The sequence below is a fragment of the Ptychodera flava genome, chromosome 11 (genome assembly GCF_041260155.1).
Source record: "Ptychodera flava strain L36383 chromosome 11, AS_Pfla_20210202, whole genome shotgun sequence".
Taxonomy (NCBI): Eukaryota; Metazoa; Hemichordata; class Enteropneusta; family Ptychoderidae; genus Ptychodera; species Ptychodera flava.
Genome location: NC_091938.1, coordinates 24,512,120 through 24,537,314, shown reverse-complemented (window position 1 = coordinate 24,537,314; position 25,195 = coordinate 24,512,120). Strand labels below are relative to the sequence as shown.

General features: G+C 36.7%; 1 protein-coding gene across 3 annotated transcripts; it reads left to right on the top strand.

The window, feature by feature from the left end:
- The first annotated feature begins 58 nt into the window (after positions 1–58).
- LOC139143085 (ankyrin repeat, SAM and basic leucine zipper domain-containing protein 1-like) lies at positions 59–23,901 on the top strand. 3 transcript variants are annotated; one of them, XM_070713246.1, is made up of 10 exons: positions 59–220; positions 16,066–16,126; positions 17,087–17,170; positions 18,113–18,214; positions 18,666–18,767; positions 20,134–20,214; positions 20,582–20,686; positions 21,808–21,936; positions 22,113–22,163; positions 23,023–23,901. In XM_070713246.1, the coding sequence occupies exons 1-10, from the start codon at positions 198–200 to the stop codon at positions 23,083–23,085; spliced, it is 801 nt and encodes a 266-aa protein (XP_070569347.1). In that variant the 5' UTR covers positions 59–197; the 3' UTR covers positions 23,086–23,901. The 3 variants fall into 3 exon arrangements, with proteins under 3 accessions (XP_070569347.1, XP_070569349.1, XP_070569348.1); XM_070713248.1 differs by lacking the exon at positions 59–220 and adding an exon at positions 11,145–11,261 and having other exon boundaries at positions 16,069–16,126; positions 23,023–23,192; XM_070713247.1 differs by lacking the exon at positions 59–220 and adding an exon at positions 11,145–11,261 and having other exon boundaries at positions 23,023–23,192.
- The last annotated feature ends 1,294 nt before the right edge of the window (positions 23,902–25,195 follow it).

Genomic DNA, 25,195 nt, shown 5'->3' with positions numbered 1-25,195 from the left:
CCTTTTACACACTCATTCGTGGAATTGTACTTCATCTTCACCGTGCTTTTATACCTAGGAATCGTGGCCATCTGAACAATATCTTTTGAATAAACTGAGGGGATATTGCGATTCGTGTGTCAGGGATTTGCCGCTAATCGCCGTTTAAAAACTGGTCATCGGTTCAACGTCAGCGTCATCCTTCCTGGCGAACCAGGATGCAGCAACAGCCGAATTCCAGGTAGGAAGATTTCTGTTACTAGACACAGCTGAATGTAAAGTATTCTATCTCGATTGAATATCTAGAGAAGCGATGTGACGATGAATTTTTCCAACGACTGATATAGCCGAAGCTCGTTTGCGATGATATACTAATTTAATGATACTCTTAAATCTATAATTAAAGATCGGGTAAAGTAAATTAAGAATTTAGAAGACAAAATTATCAGGTGATTCAATCTAGAAGGAATTGTAATAATTGAAAGTATAGACGTAGAGCATTACCACGCCGGGATAATGTCTATCTTATATGTTGACTTATTACTTTCTGTTGTGTTGATCTACCGTATACAATGACAAAGATTTCGAGACAGTTCGGAAATATACCCAATAAATTGCTAGTCTGATCAATGAAATATCTTTAATTGAAACAAATAAAACGCTAAGGCAGAAATTATACACGATAAAATTATGGGTTAAAACTAAAGAAACGAGTTGGCATTGACCAATGGCAAGTGAGCACAGATTCAAATGTGTTCACGTCGACCAATGGCAAGAGAGGATGTTCAATGATGAGATGCAAGCCGGGTGACTGGAATTGTATGAAACAAAGAGGTGTCGTCTGATGACATTTTGAGAATTAGTGAAAAAAAAGGACACAGTAAACTCAAGACACACAACATGCACAGCACTCTTAGCCATTCATATTCTTAAATTACTGAGTTTGTTGAGTTGGAGCGGGGTACGTCGGGAACTGACGGCGTTTCCGTGACAACAAAAGCCGAGCGTCTGAATGACAGTGCCCTAAAATGTTAACCCCAGTACTTTATCTGACATATTTATTTGCCTTCACACTCTGAGATGTAATAGCTTTGACTAATAATTAAATAACACATCCGAAGTAATAGCTCTGCGGTGCTTTCCTATCTAAGTGTTTCTATGTGCATAATTTTTGTTAAAATTTCATAAAACCCATACTAGAAACGTTGCTGGGCACTTCAAAAACACTTCATGTTACTGGTTCGTATGTTGTTCCACGCTGGTTTTCCGTGAAATCTGTCTTAATGTAAACGTGCGGTATTATAGAAAAGTCCAATATTCGTAGATTGAATTTTTAGATATGCTTCCTAGTAGTTGAAAAGATAGAGAGTTGTCTTGATTTTTCCAATGATTTACAGTACACGCACACATTAATGCATACATATGAGTTCATGAAGCGACCACAACCCTTATTCTCGCTAACCGTTAGCGTCGTTTTTAAAGATGAGAAATTCTCTGGTAGTTTTTGCTTTGACGAAATTCAATAAATATTCGATGTGAGTTTAATCTGAAGCACTTACAGCTCGGTTTAGGCCTCTGGCATCATATAGTTTAAGGAGTGGGTTTTTTAAAAAACATACGGAGAGCATAGCGCAGATCAAAAGAACACAAACCTGTGTTTAAAAGCCATAATGCTTATTCCTTGAAGCAGCTTTTAATGGTGGTTATTACACCTAAGTTGCAGAGCTGTAGTTTACGTATGTGAAATGGGGTTTCTGTACTACCATCAACATAGTAGGACAGCTGTCGATTGAATGAAGTGAAGTAATTAACTTATCTACCCATAGTGAAATCATTCTCAGCCACTTCCGCAGGCGTGGGAACATTTTGCCACGAAAATTGATTAGTGTTAGCCATAAGGCGATTCGAACAAGGATGGCACAAGTTCGAGAGAGAAATGAAACTGGTACACCGACGAACTGTTATGGCTTCAAAAAGGTTATGAAAAGTAGACATCATGGTAAAGCGTATGATGGTGTGAAAGCAATCCCTGTTACAACCCCACTTTCACTGCTAGGTAACACCTCGTAACGCATTTATAGCATTTGGGCTGTAAAGTGAAGCTATTTTATGCTTGTTATCTGCATTATGTTGAAAACGGGAAAGTGATAAAATATGATAGCCTAACAAATTATCACTATAAACTGCCCAAAACTAGCGTATATATATTCAATTCCTAATCACAAATAAAATGACGTTCCGTTACAATGATTGGCACAGCTCCATGTAACCATGTTATGTTAGGATCCTTCGATAAGTAGGTTAAAGTCTCAGGATAAAACGTGATCTAAATTTCTATTCTTTACGATTTTTCGAATGCCATGGAGCGGCATAACTTTAAAGGGTGTGAAGAATTGTATTTCTTATGTTGTGACCTCAGTACTGTAGTTGATAGGAACGACCTGGAAATAGGGGGTGGGGCGTTATATATCAAGTGTATGGTATAGTTACCTTTTCAGTTTCTAAGATTGCTGCGTCCTTGTTCTCATTCCTTTTTAGCATTCTGTATGTCTGTAGATTCGGTGTGTCAGACGACAGTCTCTCTAACACGGGTGTGGAGGGACTGTGGTCTGACCAAAGTTAAACGCCATTCTGCAATGATGCAGTCATGTAAAAATAGAAGAAGCTGAATAAATTTGATACCTATTGTCGTTTTTGTTTTCATGTGATAACATCGTTAAGGTAATATGCGCCTCGAAAGTGAAAGACTTAACCTTTTGCTCAAACTTTCGACCAGTCTCTTACCAAAGTAAGAATAAAAATCGGGGGCGCCGTGAGAAATTTGGTACCAGCGAGACAAATTACCTAAGATTTCCCGATATTTGAAATTCAAAATGGCCGCCATCCCTGTGTTAACTCCAAGGAGAAAATAACATTTCCGAATTTCGAAAAACTAAGACGGTGTAACTTTTCTTACACCAAGAGCTTTAAAATGAAATCTCACAGGTGGTATATCAGAAGAGAATTGATAAAATTTGAAAGCCCAAATTTCTGTCCCCGAGGCGCGTTCTACCTAAAGAAAATGGGTGATTCAGTTAAATGGCATGGTTTTAATTGAGAGATTTTTGGATCTTTTATTTATGTAACTATCCATATGAACCTGTCTTTAATCACTAATAGGTGTTCAAAGACAGTGACCGTAAATCAAAAACAACAAAGCAACAATCATTTACTTGCCGAAGTTATCACAGGGGTTTGTTTGACTTTGAGCACAAGGTTAATGGTAGTCTATCTTTGAGCCAGTCGATGTCAGTATGCCAACTAGGTTTCAGGTGTTACTCTATATTTCATGTCTAGTTATTAGAATACCTCTGAAATGCAAAATACCCTGTGATGAAGTATGCGCTAAGTGTACTTAACTATTCATCGTAACACAGTTCACATCGAAGAAAAAAATATATTCACAATTACAGAACATGTAATTCTTATTTACAAGACAGTACATTACATTTAACGTTTAAATTCTGAGTCACAGTTCGTGTGCTTTGGTAATTCACAACCCTCAAAAGTATGATATATGATATTATGAAAGTAAGTGGGCGATACGCCATTAACAATACCTAAGACACAGCCCTACTCCTATAAAATTCAATTAAAACATCTTTCGGAGGGACATCAGATAAGTACGATGAAATTTCATGGCATTAGACAAAAACAGACGTACCTGCATAATTGCAATGGCACATAAATATGCAAGGATGTTATTATTCGTGCCACACTGACCTATCGACAAGCATAGTCGTGTCAATAATGTAATATATTTTGTCTTGTCGCAGAACGGTCCATGATAATTTCAACACGTAATCAATAGTGTAGTGCAAAAACATAAGATGTCACCAAGACTAGCAAACTAGTAGCCTGGTCATATCGCAAAAAGGTCATAAACTGCACCTCACATTCTAACCTCTTGTGTGTACGAACTGTTTTATTCTCTCTCGCTTTTGAGCTGATAATATGAGTTGAGGTTATCTTTCTCCCGCGTACACTTGAGTTCGTGACTCGGTAAGCTGGCGCTACATCGGCTAACGTGTAGTGCACTGGCCCTGTAAACCAATCTGAATCTATCAAAACTGAACGATATGAATCGGTGAACCTGGCTTCAATCTCGAGTCGACAGAGATATCAGATAGATATTCGGGCAAAAAGACCTTTTGACAAATTGGACAATAAACATAAAAATGCCAAGTCTCATCCACGTTAATGAATGAATTACGTTATTACAAATAAACTCTTATTGAACTTTGTTTTGACAATATAGGTCATCGTCGTGAGCAAACACACTCGTGGGTGTGGAGTTTTCATTTTCGAGCGTTGCCGAGCTGCAATCGAAACAGTTCCATCACTCTGCCACGCAGTGTCTTGCTTCAGCTCATACGCGCACGCACAAGATGTTGATAGTTCTATAACAAGGAGTAAATTATTCATCATTTCACAATGACAAAGTTACGAAATAGAATGCAAGTTGGTTCGATTAGTTATGTGCTTTATAAACGAGATGAACCACTAGACTTGTGTTATGATCTGGAATTGCATGAAATGCAGCTCTTGCATCTTTGTCACAATCGTCAATGCTTTCAACGATGCTTCTGCGTGACTCAGCATCATTGTTATGGCAACCAATTCAATTCGTGATACAAACTCGACAGTTATTTATAGACATCCATACCAGGTACGTTTCTCTCGGGTATTTGCTCTCAAAAATTGCGTAATGACAGGCTTTCTGTGATATCGATTGCCCGCTTGCAGGCTCGCTTAAACCTATCCCCTAGAGATTCTGGGCATGACCTTTAAAGTATAGACGGAGTCGCGGTTGTTTTGTTATGATTGATGGTTAATGGTTGGGAGCAAGCCCCGAATTTACCAGTTTGTATTAATCTCAGAGCTTGCAAATAATTACCGGGCTAGATATGCAGTGTAGCGATACTCTAATATTCGTCAGGGAGCTTAATAATTCTCTCAACCGGTTTTTTCTTCAAGATCCACGGCTGAACACGTATCCATTATTAACTCACGCGTATCAGCGAAGGGAATTTCTGTGTACAAATTGTGCTTTTAAAACGATTCGGTGGGCGAAAATGGCTCTCAAACGAGGCTGTCGACTCCGACTTTATTGAAAACCGAGGCTATTATGAGAAATGCCACCCACACAAACCCTTTGGGAAACAGTTTTTACATTTTCTACTTAAAGGTAAGAAATGAGGTTTTACTCCCGGGCAACATTGCCACTAGACGCCAGTCAAGCGGATACTCTAACCGATAACGCAGGTTTTGTTGCTAAATTGACCTCGTCCAATATAATAGGATCTTAAATTGATTTTCACATCACAACAGTCAGCAATAAAGGAAAACACCCGATTGGTAATGGCAGAAGCAAATGACACAGGAGCTGTAATCAAATATACATGCGTAAACATATATGTGTCTTCTATACATGCAGAGATAGATGCATCTATAGAAAACAGATACATGTGTTTTGCGTATTATATATATATATATATATATATATATATATATATATATATATATATATATAATCATAAATTTTTTCAAGTACAAAGCAATAATACGTTACTTAAATTCATGCATCCTGCAGTCTATTGTTGGTGAACAACCTGTTGATCCAATGCAAATTAATGTTAATTAGTGCTGCTAAAATATTTGGAGAAGCCACATATGTTGAGAGACGGTGGACAGACTATTGTCTTCAATGCAAATTAATTCAAATTTGGTGCCGATATAAGCTGCATTACAATGCCAAAGTGTGAAGACTGCGGAAAGTCCTCCAGAAACGTGAGTTTCACTCAGGGTGACCTGTTCCTCTGCCAGAAGTGCAAAAGCAAACGATTTCAGACGACAACAGAAGATAGCAATCCAGACAACCAAGAAAAGGCAGAACTGACCAGCGAGACATTTCAGACGTCGTTAGCAATGATATCCGAGCAAATGAAAGACATTTATTCAAAACTCTCATGTTTGCCGGCTGTATTGTCGGCCATCGAGGAAATCAAAACGGCCCAGAATACGATGTCATCGTCACTTGAATTCTTCAACGGACTAGTTGAGGACATGCGGTCTACCATCAAATCACTGGAGGAAGAAAACCAGCAGCTACAACAGGCAAATGAAAAGTTGGAAAAAAGGATGGCAGAACTAGAAAAAGCACAAGATGAACAAAACCAATACACAAGACGGGAGAACTTAGAAATACACGGCATCCCAGAAACGCCCGCCGAAAATACAGATGACATAGCCCTGTCTGTGCTGAGAAAAATCAACGACAACATAACAGTTGCAGACCTGCAAGTATCACACAGGATGGGAAAGTACACACAAACGGAAGAGACGCTGCTACCAGGCGCTGCTACCAGGCCAAGACCGCGACCCATCATAGTCAGATTTACCAACCGAAGAAAACGTGACAAGATATACAGCGAGAGAAAGAAAATCAAGAACACCACTACAGACAAGATAGGATTCACAACCAAGAACAATATCTACATCAATGAAAACCTCACTCCATCCAAACGCAATCTGCTGAAACAGTAAATGAAAAACGAAAGCATTACAATACAGATTCCTGTGGACAGTCAACTGTAATATTTACATTAAAAAAAATGAAGGTACCCGATCAATTGTCATATACAACGAGCAGATCTTATGAAGATTGTTTAATTTCTTAGTGAACAAAAATCTGAGATCTCTTTTATGAATTTACCTTTGAATACTGAGAATCTATTTGATGTCAGCTGTGTTAGCAGTGCTATCACCCCCACCGACTTCAACGACACGTATAAATTTGTTTCCAAAAACTCGCTCACTGTTTCACATATAAACGTGCGCTCCTTGAACAGAAATTTTGATAATTTCCAATTACTGTATGAAGATTTGTTGCAAAATAAATTTAAAATTATAGGTATCACAGAACCTGGAAAATTGATAACAGTAATTTGTTCAGTTTGAACTCTTACTATTTGGAATCTCAATGTCGTGAAACCGGAAGGGAGGTGGTGTTGCCGCTTATATCCATAAATCTGTCAATTATAAAGTACTGTCTTACAATGTTGACCACTCTGAGTCAATCTGGCTAGAGGTTGTTGATAAGAAGCAACTATTCATCATTGGAATTATATATAGAAAACCAAATACAAATATTTCAGAATTTCAAGATAGTTTATTAAGAGTCCTTAACCATGTAAAAGTAGATAAAAAACACTGTATTCTTGTCGGAGATTTTAATGCTGATCTCTTGAAATGTAACAAGGATGTGGAGGAATTTTATAACACGATGAAATGTTTAAATTTAGAACAAATTATTTCTACTCCAACAAGAATTACAAATGCCACTCAAACTATTATTGATCACATTTATACAATGTAAACAAATGTACAATTTTCACAGGTACGATTGCAGGAGACATTTCTGACCATTTACCAGTTTTTGTTATTTTTAAGGATTTATTTTTAAATGAAAATGTCAAGGAAAGGTCTTTTACAGAAATTATAGACATTTTGTACCAGAAGATTTCAGAAGTGATCTTTCTCGGCAAACTTGGGACGGAGTATTTGCCAGTTCAAATGTTAATGAAGCATATAACAATTTTTTCAAAATTTTTGATAATTGCTGTAATAAGCATGCACCAGTTGCTGTTAGTCATTGAAAAATGTAATCAAACGAAAGCCCTGGATTACCAGATCAATCAAAAGTCAGTTCATAAAAAGCATGCTTTATTTGCCAAGATGGTGAAGTCAAACTTTGAACCAACTACAGTGACACAGTACAAAAGATACAGAAATGTACTTACATCTGTTTTAAGGTCTGCAAAAAGAAACTACTACACATCACTTTTTATGCAAAATAATCAAAATTCAGCAATGACATGGAATATCATTAATGAACTACTAGGTAAGATAAAAAAAGGTCATTGTTTGCCAGATCATCTTATAAATACAGATGTTGAGATGTCACAAAGTTACAGTAAACCCGAAGAGATTGTAAATTATTTTAATGAGTATTTTACAAATATTGGTCCAAACCTGGCGAGTAAAATACAAACATCTCGTTCGTCATTTACAAATTTTTACAGGAGCCTTCAAACCACTCTTTCTTTCTTTATCCTACAACGGAACAGGAAGTGAGTAATCTTTTGATGAGTCTTGATTTGAAGAAGGCATGTGGCTACGATAACCTGCCTGCAAAATTATTAGTTACTGCTGCAGAACAAATTGCAAAGCCTCTGTGTCACATCTTCAATTTGTCATTTCAAAACTGTCAGTTTCCCGATGCATTAAAGATTGCTAAAGTGGTTCCAATTTTCAAGAAAGGCGCCAAAGACGCACCTGGAAATTATCGCCCCATTTCTGTTTTACCTCTAATTAGTAAAATTTTGGAAAAGATTGCAAATAAACAGTTTATGAAATTCTTAGAAAAGTACCATTTGCTCTTTAAGCACCAATATGGTTTTCGTGAAAAACGAAGTGCCAAGTTATCCCTCATTAACCTCATGAATAACTTAATTCAGCAAATTGATCAGGGAAATTCTACCATTGGAATTTTTATAGACTTCACGAAAGCGTTTGATACGATAGATCATAATATACTGTTATCAAAACTTGAGCACTATGGTGTAAGGGGAAACCCGCTTCTGTGGTTTACAGACTATTTAAAAAATAGATTGCAATATGTATTTGCAGATGAAATAACATCTGAAAATTACCAGTAAAGTGTGGTGTTCCCCAGGGCTCGGTACTTGGACCGACTCTGTTCCTTATTTATATAAATGATTTACCGAATTCTTCCAATTATTTTGATTTCCGTTTATTTGCAGATGATTCAAATCTGTTTCACACTTTTCCATCAGATAAAAGCGATATAGATTTACATATTGTTAATAATCACTTTAGGCAAGTTACACGCTGGTGTGATGCTAACATGTTGACGATAAATATTGCCAAAACAAGTTATGTAGTTTTTCACAGCAGGCGTAAACTGTTATCAATCAAAGGTGTTCTGTCTGTAAAAAATAGTACAATACACGAGGCTTTACAGGCATCTTTTGTTGGAGTGATATTGATAAACATCTCACATGGAAAGCACACATTAACGAAGTAAATAAATGTATACGGAAAAAAGTTGGAATGCTTTTCAAATTAAGAAATTATGTACCAAGAAATATTATGGTTTCACTATATAATGCTTTTATTTTGCCGAGTATAACATATGGACTTGAAGTCTGGGGTAGTACGTTTTCATCGTACCTAAAGCCTATTCATATTGCTCAAAAAATGTGTGTACGAGCAATTACTTTCTCTGGGTTCCAGGAACCCTCTTCACCCTTATTCTCAACCTTAGGAATACTAGATGTGTATAAACTCCACAAATTACTTGTTTGTATATTTATTTTCGATTTAAAACATCAGAATGTTCCTGTCTTTCTGAATGAATATTTTGAGACGGTTGATCACTGTTATGACACTAGATTCAAACTTGATGCCAATCTACCCTTGCCCAAATGCGCACCACTGCAGGCCAGTTTGCGATTTCTTACATCGGTGCAACTTTTGGAATACTTTACCGCATACCGTTAAGATGAGCACATCAAGAAATCAGTTTAAAAGATCATTAAGACAACTTTTGTTACAAGACTACAAAGTTATGTAAAAGTGTTTTTTTTGGGGTTTTTTTTTTTCTCTTCTCTTGTTTAATATAACTCACTGAGCGCTTTTAAATATCTAAATATAAAATGTAAACTTTAGAGATGGGGCCGGACTCGATTAGCTGATAGCTATTTTTCTGGCTCCAAAAATTGTCATTTTGCTACTTGTTATGTCATCTGTAAATTGACTTTGTACGATTGTAAATGACAATAAACTAAAAAAACTAGTCTATCTACGGATCGATCGATGGATCGATTGACGGATCGATCTATCAAATGTTCGATTTTTCTATTTTCTATCTATGTATCTATTGTTATATATGTATCTATATATCGATGTATATATCTTTATAAATAAAGATAGATACATAGATATATACATAAATGTAGAAAGATTGAATGATAGATCGATATCGATCATTCTAGAGAGAGAGAGAGAGAGAGAGAGAGAGAGAGAGAGAGAGAGAGAGAGAGAGAGAGAGAGAGAGAGAGAGAGAGAGAGAGAGAGAGAGAGGGGGAGGAAGAGGGAAAGCACCAAACAGAGATAGTGCCATGAGTGCCATGATCGATGTTGAACGCGACCGTACGATCGCTTGGATGTGGTATTGCTATAGGAGAGGAATGATTAAAGGTTAGCGTTATCAACCTAACAAATTAGATTGTTACTGATATTGCGTTAGGATGAAAAACTCAGATTGGAATACTAGTATGATATCTTATGATAAACATGATGAGTGTCTCTTTGTCCGAAGAATTGCGGACAGCTATAAGCTTATTTGCATTTATAATTTAGCGATGTGTTTTGATCGGCCGTTAATAGAAAACCAAACCGAACCAAAAATAAAAATACATTCTTTAATTTACAATCAAACTATGAAATTGTTGAGATAGCGTCACAGGTGAAAGGTCAGCTCATCATAATACATATAGCACAGAGCAATTCTTCATCGGTGCCAAGAAACTTTGTAGCGGTTCCAGGCAACTGGTAATTTATGAGGCGCAGGAAAAATGAATAAACAAACTAAGCTCTGCCCGTGGCAGCGAAGCTCGTCATAGTTACGAGATTTACATAAAATAAATTTATCAGAAATTTTTTTGAATACGTTGAAAATAAACTTGTTAAAATATGCATCGCGTAGCCTTTTTAAAAACCGTTTTGCCTTTCCTATTTCGCGTAAATTTGGCTTTCCTATTTCGTGTTAATGTGGCTGGCAAAGCATTGCTAAGGTATCAAGCGTACAAAGATTGGCGCGGAGAGTGGAGAAACAAATTTCACAGTCAGCCATACTTCTATTAAGGTGACGACAGGACAACATTAGTTGGCTTGCTGTCGGGAAGATGTGGCGCGAATGTTAAGCAGTTCAGTCTGTTTACAAATGATCTGTTAGCGTCACGATTGAAGCCGCTGAGCCAACACTTAGGGTTAATACCCGGTATACATAAAAAGCGTCGGACACAATCGAACATGTTCAAACAACGGTACACGGAACGGAACATTGTCTGAACTTTATTCAGAGGCTCTGCGGTGCAGAAGGCAGTTGAAGTGACGTGGTTTCTCCAACCCTGCAGGATGTACTCGTCTCGTCGCCGGTAATCAGAATTCTTTGATTGTTAAGAACGATCTTTCCATGATTGATTAGTTGTTGTTTTTTTCTTTCTCGTGCTCGTCTATGATGAAAGAATTAACATGCTGTCGACAAGACGTCGCACATCTGTTGCGACAATCTTGAAGGCACAATAGTTTTTTAACAATATACTCTTGAGAGTCAAAATTGTACAGGGAATTTGAGTGTATCGGCGATTTTCCCTTTTATTTAAATTCAAATTTACGATACATGTGTCTAAGTAGATTGATTTTATCTTACTAGTAGATTATCGTTTATTGTCGTAAGCTGGTTAGTTTTATATAGCTTTCATTTTAACAAACGATATTAAAAAAAAATAGGTTTGTCGCGACTTGGATGCGAGAGACAGACATGATCGAGTTTACAGTGTCCGACTGCCGCGATCGTGCTTTGCAAAGAAATTCTCTTCAAACTTTACCCGTAATTCATAGCATTCTGAAAGTTTAGGCTGCTTTGCTGATATACAATCGTGTAAACTACGGTAACAACGAAAACCCATTTAGATCGATGTACAGACGCAGCTCATGATATTAGTGGCGTAGAAATTACTAGTACATCTCCACTGACAAATACAGTTGATGCGTTGTGAACATCGGAACATTCGAAACACGAAGAAGATCACCGTAAACGCTATCAAAACATGAGTGAAGGTGTTGAAAACTGTGTGCAAGAGTGAGATTGTAGGGTGAAGCATAAAATATGATCGTGTTGAAAGTTTGAAGATGCAGGTTGACGTTACTCCGACCACATTGTTTCCCCGATTTTGACTACTCATCGCATTGCATATGGCTAATATTTGAGTGTCCTTTACCACTACTTTGCTGCGTTGCTGTCCCTTCCGAGACGGCAACTTACAGCTCCCCGAGCTCATAGTTGACGAAGCTGTGGCAACACGGCCCATACGATATTGTTCGGTACAGCTTAATCTATTATGCTGGATTCTGAAGGCCACCTGTTTACCCCCGTGTTGAATTTAGGGTAGGAGAACATGTAAAGAAGTATTGAAAATCATCGTCCTCTCTTAAGTGGTAGGTGTTTGTCCTTAGGCAATTTGACACCGGTACAGGGTTGGAATGTTCCCGCACAGTGGCTTCTTTGATAGCCGATAGATTGCTCAGCGAAGCCTCCTCCCCTTGTGACCACTCCTTGACACTATGCAATACCCAAACTGTGTCACTAAAAATATCCAGCCTGTAATGTTTCAGAACTTGCTGTAGGTAACTTTGCACACAAATTCCAACCCTTGTACCACAGACACGCACACTTATGTTCCAACACAGCTGCGCAAGTCTGGCACGCTAACAAATCTTGTCATTATTTGTCAAGAGAGAGAGAGAGAGAGAGAGAGAGAGAGAGAGAGAGAGAGGGAGAGAGAGAGAGAGACTCATATTCACACATAATGTATATGTATAGGTGGTCAGGGATGTATGTATGTATGTATGTATGTATGTATGTATGTATGTATGTATGTATGTATGTATGTATGTATGTATGTATGTATGTATGTATGTATGTATATGTGTGTGTGTGTGTATGTATGTATGTATGTATGTATGTATGTATGTATGTATGTATGTATGTATGTATGTGTTTGCATGCACACGTATGTGATTTAGTGATTTTATGTATTGCACATCTATTGAAATATGTTAATGTTGAATATTATGGCCTTGTATTGAAGACGTTATACACGTATTTGTATATATAATAATAGTCGAACTGGGCGACAGGTTCATGACTCGTCAGACAGACAAAATATTTAGGTAGCCAGACTCATAGAATATCGTTCATGCATACGGAAGAATAGACTCACAAGGTTCAGAATAATTGTTAACGTCTAAGTGTGTGTCCTAACGTAAATTGATGTGGCCTACGTGAGCCTCAGCAATGATACCTTCAAGTCATACATATAATAAAGTGGTATTCCATCGTAAATCAGACACGATATAAATCAGGCAAGATGCATTTGCGTCAAGGGGGAAAACAGACACGGCTTTTGCTCCAAGGGAAGTGAAATACGTCCCGAGTGACCTTAGTCTAATTACAGATCAGTCATTTGCAAAGATCAACGGTCTACCCAAGTTTATCTCTTGCCGTCATCGCGAGATTGGATACAGGCCTGTGACGTCACGTGCTTCGGCATGGTTAAATGTGATGCATTCCCTCGACGAATGCAAGTGGACATTTCGGACGACAAACGTTGCCAAAATACGCTATTTGGCGATGAAAACCCTTTGGCACTGCTTCAAAGTGTTTGTGCATGCGCGTTTTGTTGTCTGTGTTCTTTTTTCTACTTCCTATTTTGATCCTCTTCTCGCCTCGCTTACTTAATATATAACTGCGCATGCGATAAATCTGAGTAATTACCCTCAAGGGTATCGAAGTGACTGATTAAAAATCACACCTATGGGTAATGAACGGCACCTATCTATTAGAGGACTCAGCTCATCATGCCGAGTTTTTGGTTAATCAGATTTCTAATTACTTCTGCAGACGCTATATTTTCACCTTTTATCAGGTGTGACAGGTACGCCTGGCCGCGACAAAGGGCAAATTTTGCGGTTCTGATCGCGTCTTACCTGTCAATGTTTAGCGCGAACCAACAACAGACGAAGAGTGCATCCGTTTGTTTCGACTCTCTGCACAAATGGATGGTCGTAAATCGAGTCAGCTTAACTTGATCACAACATCTGAAAATATTTCGCTTAATCGATGTTGACATAAAAGACAGAATGACATTTTGGATTGCGCCTATACACGATAACCCAATTATTATCCGCCAATTTGCCAGAAACGCCGGGTGTCACTGCCATTCACGTTCAGGCTTACAAGCATTTCCTTTTATCTGCCTGGTAGTAAAGGCTGCATTCGGAAGTTATCACCTTTGCATCCGACTGGAATGCATGTTGTTCAATAAAGCTCCCCGCTTTATACGTGAAGGGTATCGTAAAATTAAACAGTGGTCGAAGGGCACGGAGGTTCGATGAACTCATTCAATGTTGGCAGAAACTAACCAAGATGTTCGCGTGAGCGTACCCCGAGTCGTGAAATTAAGTATCATAATTTACATACTCACATTTTTAACAGGAATTTGCCATGACAACACAACATGATCAATACAACGTTCTGAAATTTCTTCCCACCGATGTAGAAACTGTGCGCAGGGCCGGGACAAGCTTACGTTAAAAGCAGGATCATTTTCCTATGTTGTTTTTACTGACAAGTGATAACATCATTGCCGCCAAATGTAATCCGAAAGCATGTTCTGTTTTTTCTTATATGAAAAGAATTTCCCTTCTGTAAACGTTTTTGGTGTTAGCGAACTTCATGCTGAGAATTAGATTCTTATTTCTGACAAACTTAATTTCCTATTGTTGCAGACAAAAGCACTGAATACACAGACGATGGTTCCGTACGTGTTGAGTCTAAATTACTCATTACGCGGAAGTAAATTTTGATGTTGCGACAGGACTTTCAACGATATAAATTAAGGTGGCGCTGCACGTAACACAGCGTTTTTTACTCAAAATCTCTTTTCTGCAAAGATTCATGACAATTTTAAGTAATTTGTGAACCTAAGTTTGAAATATTGGTTAGGTTTACCTTTTAACTTGTCAAGCAGTCGTAAGTTGAATGAGGGAAAAAAGTGAAAAATACTGCAAATTTATGCCAATCACAAGATTTCATATCTTCTCTTTTCTCCTAATTTCAAGATTTCAAAACAATTTAACTCCACTCTGGCTGGGTCAAATTTAATGAATATTTTCAAATTTGTTAGTAATAAAGTTCTTATATTTTGAATAAAAGGCATTTTAATTTCGTTTACCATGATTTTAACCACTTTTTGGTGTCAGTCTTTCAATCTCTGCCGCTTAAAATGAGGATAGATTATGCAAAATAAAATACTTTTTCTATTCTCCTGTTTAAACTGAAATATCAAATTTCAGGAAATAGTATCAACATTTTGACTTAAATTAATTTTTATCATTTATATCAAAAATGAGATTTTCTTGCCCAAGTATATACCCGCTTCATCCTTCGAGTATACTATTGCTACCATATCAAACTTTAGATTCTGTGATTTTTGAAAATATATAGTATGAGGGGTTTCCTTGTCATCTTTGATGAGAAATTTTCTTTTGAAAAAACTGTTAGTTACGTGGCACGCAACTCCACCTTAAATGCTGTCTATTTCTTGGCAAGGTTGCAACCTTTCCCACAAATCAAAAACAAAGAATACTGACTATTCTATTCAAAGAATGGGTGCTATTCTGACAATTTACTTCAAATATACTTTAAAATTTACTTCGAGAGATGGGTTCAATACAAGATACTATTTTGATCGTTGTTTGATCGTTTATAATTCTCAAAATCATCAGTTGGCGCGGATGATGCTGCCATATAGCATCACATGTCATGGGTTATCATCTTGGACATCAATGTCAAGGTTACGTTAAATTGTTGCAGGTTGACATTTTTGAAATGACACCAATGCATTTTAATTGAAAGAATATAACTTTGGCATTTGACTTGGCCTGATATAAACAGTATTGTCACTTACTCCCTTCTTAATGGACTCGGCATATTCCAAAAGCGTTTTGGCTAGCGATTTCTTTGTGCCCTGAACTCTAATTGCATGTGTTCGTGTGTGACATTGAAGATCTATACAGCTGTGCTGACTACCGCAGACGACAGTCGTTTGTCCCTCCTTTTCACTTACTTTGCTAATTGTTCGATCAACTGTTTGGTGTTTTATGTTTTATTCCCAGTAGTTTCATTGTACACCGGTCACGAAAGGCAACAACTGACAACAAGGAGCAACTCAACAAGGTCAGTGCACTTACAACGGTTGAGCATGTACTGTCAAGGACTAATTTCTACAGAATAGCGTTTAAATTGCCTGCTCTGGCATTGAGCGGTACTTGTAAACGCGCTACCTGCACATTTGGTACATCCGGTGACTTCAAGCTTTCAACAAGATCACTGAAGGGCTTTCTACAAAGTGGGGCAACACGTACATTTAGCAGTCTGTCACATGACTATCGGTGCATTGCTAAAAGGGGAACGTTACCATACATCTTGATCCAAAGTTTTGAGCGTGCTCAGTTCATACATAAATGTAGAGGGGTTCTTACCTATGAACAAGGTACACTACTTCTGATCACAATTAAGTATGTAGTCATTCGATTGGACACACTTCACTTATCGCCAAATGACCAAATATGTTTAATATTTTAATCATAACCACAAAGTTTAATATTCATGTTTAATCACGATAAGGTCTCAATCTTTAAAGGACATGAAATAAATTCGGGAGACAAGCCTGAAAGAGAATTTCAACATTTGTTGGAATAGAATTATTTGAAAAACGCCTGTCTCGGTTGTACAACAGTTCCATGAAAAATGATCGCACATCGAGTTGAACTGGGCGGTAAATTACAAAGATATCATAGAACAACTTAAAATATCGAAGTCATAACGCTTTTCATATTCAAGTTATTTAATTACCTTTGCCCCTAATTTATTACATAACCTGTAATCACTCTCAAAGGCCACCTTGGAAACGATTCCGACGAGAATTTATATTGAATTATGGTAGAAAGGATTAATTTTTGATGTAAGACGTGTGATATTAGCCACGCAAGCCAATTTACACAAGTCACCTCGAGTGTTTTGTACACTGTATCGATGATGAAAACCATTGACAAGGCTTTGATGTATTTCATGCTCCACGAAAAATAAACCGATTAAAGTTATAATTAATATGAAAGAAAACTTACTTAATTTCAGACTATAATTTTAGCGGTACGAAGCGGAGATGTCAAAGAAACCGAGGAACTGATTAACAAGGGCGCTGATATCGATATCACTGAGGTAAAGTAATTATACATGTAATAACTTCATGTTGTCGAAAATCTGAGTATATTACTATATGGACGTGTGTTCCCATTCGAAAAGGAGAATATCTTTTCCGCTGAACATTTTTGATTTCCAATCAGGTAAAGACGCTAAAGACAAAATTCTTGTGTCATTCTCGTTAACATGTCGTCACTTACTTTTCAATATGGGCATTATGTAATGTTCTTACCATTTTGATAGCAGAGAGGGCGCTGCAATAGGCTTGCTCAACTTGAGCCTGTCGGCTCCGTGCTCATAATTACGTCATTGCCTCTAGGATTATTTTCAAAGTTTTGAAATACTTTTCCCTCAACAGTTACGATCGGTTGAGTTTCAAAAATTTGTGAAAGGGTGTCACTTGAACGATACACACCGTCAGATGCTGAGTTCTACATATCAATGAAGAAAAAAGCGTATATGAACTCGATACAATGTCGTATTCTCATTAAATGACCAACTTTATATAGTTCATAAGCTCCAGCTCTGTGTAGCTTTTAAAAGAGAGATTTGTTATATATAGAGAGAGACTTGTTACATATATATATATATATATATATATATATATATATATATATATATATATATATATATATATATATGTATGTATGTATGTATGTATGTATGTATGTATGTATGTATGTATTTATGTATGTACGTACGTATGTACGTACGTACGTATGTATGTATGTATGTATGTATGTATGTATGTATGTATGTATGTATGTATGTATGTATGTATGTATGTATGTATGTATGTATGTATGTATGTATGTATGTATGTATGTACATTAACAATGCATACGTTTACAAAATATGTCTAGTTAATGCGAGGATCATACCCCTGTGATGAAGCCTACTTGTTGGATAATATTACACTCAATTTCGATCTGTCTCTCATGTAAATTTCATTTTCAACAGAACGGCAGAAATCTGCTCATGCTTGCTATATCAAACGAACAGAAAGATGTTGCCAAACTATTGATATCAAGAGGGATTAATCTTAATTACAGAAACAATCAGGTGAGTGTATGAGTATATACATATATATATATATATATATATATATATATATATATATATATATATATATATATATATATATATATATATAAGTATACATATATACATATGTCCTCCTGGGAAATTACAAATTAATTAAATAATAACAAAATTACTTCAAGTACAAAGTAATAAGTAAATAATCTTCTGTCTGAAAATTGCAGGATGCACGAAACGTAAATTATTTATGCTTGAAGTTGTGTTTATATATATATATATATATATATATATATATATATATATATATATATATATATATATATATATATATATATATATCAATTGTCAAAAGACTCATAAAAGCACTCATAACACATCCCATGAAACATTATCTATACATACTTGTATACATGTAATTTTTTCCATACATACTTATTTTAGATCAGTGACTTTGAGATATTTCGTCTTACAGCCAGGTGACCATGATCAGTACAAATCAGGCCTTGATTTGGCCGAGGAGAAGGGATGGGATGATATCTATGAGCTCATCGAAAGAACGTCACTTGCTAATAAGGTAATTATTCGGATGATAATCAGAATCTCACCTTCTCCAATAATGATCAGAAATAACACGATTGGAACTAATTTGGGATAATTGGATAGCGAACTAATATCGATTTAATCTTCAAATGTAAGCTTATCTGCTTTTCTCTTTAAGCAATGCACTTGTTTTTTATGAGTAATTTGTAACATTGCAACATTCAGCTATAGGGCACCTAACACTTTTGAGCAATTTGAAAAATATAAAGATCCAATTCTCCCAAATTAGTTCAAATCATGTTAAGTGTAAAATCTAACAGCTATCGTTATCGTCATTTTGCCAAACGTCTTAAAGCACTACGATCTTTATTCAACCAAATGCGTTCTCAACGACAAATTATAACCATATTGCTCCTTTACGTACATAAAATCAGTTTTTACTTGCTTGTCAAATACCCGTGATTTTCAATTATTCTTGCAAATATTTTCAACTGTCATTTTAAGGACAGAATTAAACCGATATAAAAACGAAGAGGGTTACATTTTCGTAAAATCGGGTTCTCTTTTGGTTGTTTACTGCACAATTCACTTTTAATAAAACTCACATATGTTGATCATTTTAAGTTGGGAAAAAATCATTTGACGTGTAGACAAGTATTCAAAAAATCATTGGTTTGAACCGGAAAGTTGAACTCTTAAAATTGTGAAATCCCCTCTTTGAGTGTTTGCGCACGCATAATGACTATCACACAAAGGTTAAGGAACTTTTTGGGTATGACTGTTTCAATATATAGACAGATGATTTGAATTCGGAGCAATAACAGTTTGGTAATATGGTTATTTTATTTTATTATCGAACCAATCGCAATTTAATCAATTTGTGAGGCAGTCGTGTAGAAGTACGGAAATTAAAATCGTATACACAAAATGAAAAAACTTACAAAATGATTTGAACATGCGTGGTGACAGACACCCACGACGTTCCAGTCCTTCTTTAGGTATCTGAATTATTTTACAAATGACATATTTTGCCAGAATAGCCGATATTACTGATTAAAACTAATTCTTCCGCTCAAAATTTACCGAGGTGCTGCCAAACATGTAATAGGATACTGACTGCAATATGCCGACCTGCCATACTTTTGTGTCATAGAAATTGAAAATGTTCATACTGGCCAAGAGAGGAGACAGTTGTTAACGGAGGATGGAAGTTATGTCGTTCAGGAAAAATCACAGTAACACGTAAAGATCATGCAGTAAAGTCGAACTATGTACTTGTGGTGATTGCATAAAAAGAATTTACTTTGCGCACAGCAAACATCACTGGCTTTTCAAAATTTCCCCCCCCCCCCTCGCACGCGGTCATATAACAGCTTACCCTAACTTTGTTAATTTTTCAGAATATTCCCATGGCTGTTGACGACGGGGACGCAAAGCTCACGAAGAGTTTATTAGGGCAAGGGGCGGACATCAACACGATAGTAAGTGCAAATATGATCGATCAACCAGATTCGTAATGACTGTACAGCAAGCAGGGAAACCGGCACCAGCTACTATTTGCCGATGGGGGCGTTGTTGCCAGTATGCACACTGACTTTTGTAATTAACAGTATGGTTCGTTGTCGTTCGATTTTACGAGCACACAACAATTTTCGGAACACTCAGGCATTATTCGTAATAGTATATATGTAAAAACCATCTAGAATAAAAACAACGTTTTTTCTTAATCTCATAATAGAAATATTTTTTCTTGCTGTCCACTGAAAACTAGTCCTTACATCGTAAGAAACCGTTTAGCCCCATGTTGGCTTCTGTAACATCATTAATTTTATGCTCTTTTTTGTTTAGACTGATACCGGTGAATCCCTGCTGATGAGGGCGATTCGTCACAGACACTGGGAGGTGTGCGAACTACTCATAAACCAGGGAATTGATGTCGCCTACGTACTCGAGGTGATCGCAATTTGCCTTGTAGTTTATGTTGAAATTTACGTCACAGTTAAGCAGAGTTGATTTCAATGTAGAATGCGCCTCGGAGACAGATATAGATATCAGTGCTATCAAATTTATACAATTCTTTTGTGATATACCATCACATGTGGGGATATTTTCACTTTCTTAGTTTTTTTTCAAAATTACTTCAGTAACTAAAGAAAACCGAGATAGCGGCCATTTTGAATTCCATATATTATTGCTAAATGTTAGGTAGTTTGTTTCTCTGTTACTAAAAATTGAAATTGCACGGTGACCGAGATTTTTATTCTTGATTTGGTAAGAGAATGGTTGAAAGTTTCATTGGGAAAAGTTTGAGCATAATTTTAAGTCTTTCACTTTCGAGGTGCATATTACCTTAAAGGAACGTGGTTGTAAGCTGTTGATACAATTCAGTGGCATTGTTATTTCATATACTGGGTCACTTTTCAAGTACACGATAAGCACCTCTTATAGAATTCAAATCCCTTTTTATCAACGGTATCGTACACTATACATGTAGCTTTTGGTTTGCTCAGACAGCAGGCTGTTTCAGCAGACTTTAAAATATGAATCTAATTGAGCTTGAAAGCAATCAAAGGTTACAGCCACAGTCCGTTCACATGTGTAAAGGCGGAATGCATAAATAAAAAAAATATTTACTGTATACTTAATTGTCACATGGTGTCAAGCAATAGACAATACTTGCCATGACGACCCACAACCAATTCCAGCCATTAAATGTAATACTAAACACGGTACGACAACGTAATAGTATCTCTACAGCAGAACCCTTTATAATAATAGGACGTAGATTTTATACCAGCTGAACCCCTCCGGATCGAATCCTTCTGCAAATTTTGAATTTCAATTATCGGTAGATTTCAGATTATATATTTTAGACCTTAATCCTTGATTTTGAAACAGAATGGTTTAAAGTTTGCTGGAGGACAAAAAACAAAAGTTTAATTTTATTGTCTCCGAGGCGCGTAATACATTAAACGACGTGCCCTATTTTATGTGTTACATGAGCAGTTCAGAAAATTATGTTGGCATGGTAAAGCGATTGATTATTGACCTCAGTGTGATTTTCTCCCTCACAGTTGAAGCACGAAACCTCGAACGGAAAATATGAAACAACGAGAGAGACCGCGAGGACGTACGCCCTCAGGTATCAGATGCCTGACGTCATACAGCTAATAGACAAGAAACTCGAAGAATACAAAGAACAGGTAAATAAGTATAATTGAATTCAGTAGGAATTGCATTTGAAAAATTGAGCGACTAGGCAAAAGCTTTTATCCAATTTATCATGTTATATTCCGATAGTCCCATATTGCCTCTTGTTCTCTGAAGAGACGTGTCAATACATACATAATTTCATATTTGTCTTCATTCATATCGTCAGGGAATTACAGTTGACGACAGAAAAGAAGAACCGACGCGGGGAAATAAAGAAGTAAGAAACACATCAATCGATATGACAGAATTTTTCGGAAATTTTAGTTCTTCTTTGTAATTGCTTATGTACAAGTATGTGTCAGCCTCATTTTTTTGTATATGTATATTTGCAATTTGCTGGAGTGCACAACAGCAGTAATGGTAATTTTGGCGTCAACACATTTTCACACGACCTTGTCGTAGAAATCTTTGAACATTTGTTCCCTGTAAGGAATAAAGATATGGACAGTGAAGAAAAAGGCAGGGGTCACATGATGTGGTGTCGATCACTTTTGTTTTCGTGATGGCGCTAGTACAATGTGACTAATGAAGAACCTGTCATGTTAGGAGACATTGATATCGCGCTGCGCATGGCTTAACAGTTCCTGGAACGTTGCATGTCGAGAGTTTTTTCTTACAAGTGTAAATTTACCTTGATATATCTGTCCTGCCCTCATTATTCTCGGGGGAGAAACGATCCTCATGATTAATGTAGATTGATGTTATTGAATGCGTCATTCGAAATAGCATTTGTTCATACCTTCTGAAGGACAGTATAATAAACAGATGCCATTTTCTCCTTTGAGACTTCAATTCGTCTTTCTCTCCAACACACATGGCACCTTTCCTTTGACGTTTCAAAAGAACCCGAGGGAGTTCTTAGAATTTGCTCTGGAGGTGCGTAATGCCGCCTTCGTACATGCGATGTTAATTTTGGATATACTAAACTAGTAGAATCAAACACTTTGTAACCCGCGACATTAAATGGTTAAGTTCGAAAAGAGTTGGATGGGAAACTGTATGACAGACGATTAGGCAGATAAAAGTTCAGTGAGATTTGTCACTGACTAACACGTCCATCGTCTTCTTTTTTCCAGAAAATCATGAATGATAAGGAGCCGGGCACCCAGAAACAATCCCATACCTGCAGGGTTTTGTAGAATTATGTCACATTTCAATGCACCTTGAAAATAATGTACATAACACTTAAACAGAAAAAGTATGTTTTTTTCCAGAAGATATTCTGGAGTCGTTGGTATTAGTTTAGACACTGTTATATTGCTTTTTTTCTCTCAATTTTGGCATCATCTAAGACACTGGTGCCCCGATGGTACGTTCGGCCATCTGTGATTCCACTGTCTGAAATTCAACATTTCACAAATGCTGTACAACCAGAAACAGGGCAACCTATTTGTTATTTGATAAGCTGTGAAATGTAGCCACATGTAATTACAGTGTCTTCCAAATATAATTCTACATTGAATCCTTATGATGTCGGAAGAACCAAAAATCTTAAATCTTCTTATCATGTATCGTGTATTTTGCATATTGATTTCCTAGAAAGATACATTTAAAAGCACGTTTGCAGTGTTTTATTATTGTACATGTAAACATATTATTTATTTGCAGAACTGTACAGGTTAGCATTTATGACGTTTGTGAGAATTATCATTTACGGCTGAAGTGTCCGAAATATTTACAACTGTATAGCAACAACACATTTTGCCAATATACAGTACAGACATGTGAACTCACTTAAGCTTACTCTTGTTAACAGATAGTATGTATAATTTATCACAGTTCCTAGTTTTCTAAAAAGCTTCTCACACTCATGCGCCCTCAACGGCCAAGCCAGATCCAGGGCCGATGCGTAACAAAAGCGGCTCATTGAGCCAAGATACCAGATTAAACAGTGAAGGAGAGGGCCACAATGCGTTGCCAACGAGGGACTGTGGGAAACTCTACGAACTGTATAGGCTTGTGATTCTTCTCACACTCATGCGCCCTCAACGGCCAGCCAGATCCAGGGCCGATGCGTATCTAGAGCGGCACATTGAGCCAATATACCAGATTAACAGCGAAGGAGAGGGCCACAATGCGTTGTCAACGAGGGACTGTGGGAAACTCTACGAACTGTATAGGGTTGTGATTGTGGCGACATTTCGTTTTTTAATAATCATCACTATTTTCCACTCACCACTTTCATTTGGTAAAAACTTACAAGTTGTACAAGTCGGTTATGTGTATTACTTTATCATAAATTTGTTATTGATGTCAAATAAAGACTGCACTTAGTTGTGCTCATTTCATTATATTGTGTCCGTTTCTTATGTGGATACTGCAATCCATTAGGCATCCTGTTCCTCACAACGCGGATTTGGTATCAATTTTACAATAAATGCAAGTTCAAGTTTGCGACAAATGTACACGGAAATAAAATAGTCTATTTTATTTCCGTGTACATTTGTCGCAAACTTGAACTTAATATTGAGTAAACGAATGGACCATGGACTAGTACTTGCCTAAATAATATTACTGTAACTGACAATGATACTGACAGATACTGATATTCAACAAATACAGTAACTAAGTATAAGCATATAATAAATCCTCTATAATAGATGTTTAGAAAGAAACCTTTAGTCAATTGGCAACCACCGTCTTTTTGTATCAATGACCCTTATATTCAGTTTAACTGCTTTACGCAAAGCTGCAAAAGGGTGTTAGATTATTTGCTGTACGCATTAATACCCTAGCAATAACTGCCTTTAGCAACAGAACTTTTAGCAAGTCAACATACTGTGGACATGCAGAAAAGATATGCGATAATCTTTAAAACCTTGTCAAGATTGTGTATTATCTCTCTGTGTTGAGTTGTTGTTACATCGACTCCCTTCTCGTATGGCTAACGGTAGTGTAGACAAACGGAAACACGATTAAAAAATCTATACATGCAAACACTGTGTACGATCATATACTGAAGTCAGAAGTATTTATTTTGAGCCGTGACAAGAAATAAGAGGTTTTTTAAAAGTAGATCATAGTTTGTGAGCACCACTTTGTTGCCTGTACAAATTGTATATTTGCTTACAGCCGCGTCTGTCTCTAATAATTTACTTTTAGTCTGGTAGTTTTTCGTGGGATCATTATGTAGTATAAAATTCAAATGACAAATTAACCGGGGGGCAATAATTTACTTCAAAGTAGCTTTTTAGGTAGAAACGTTTATATTTTCTTTTGTTTTGTATCATTTACTGCTTTTCGGAAAGG

What these genes read in the sequence shown, in the direction of transcription:
- LOC139143085 (XM_070713246.1), top strand. Translation starts at nt 198, where the DNA reads ATGCAGCAACAGCCGAATTCCAG. An exon ending in ACAAGGAGCAACTCAACAAG is followed by an intron (nt 16,127 to 17,086) that starts GTCAGTGCACTT and finishes ACTTAATTTCAG; the next exon opens with ACTATAATTTTAGCGGTACG. An exon ending in ATGTCGCCTACGTACTCGAG is followed by an intron (nt 20,687 to 21,807) that starts GTGATCGCAATT and finishes TCTCCCTCACAG; the next exon opens with TTGAAGCACGAAACCTCGAA.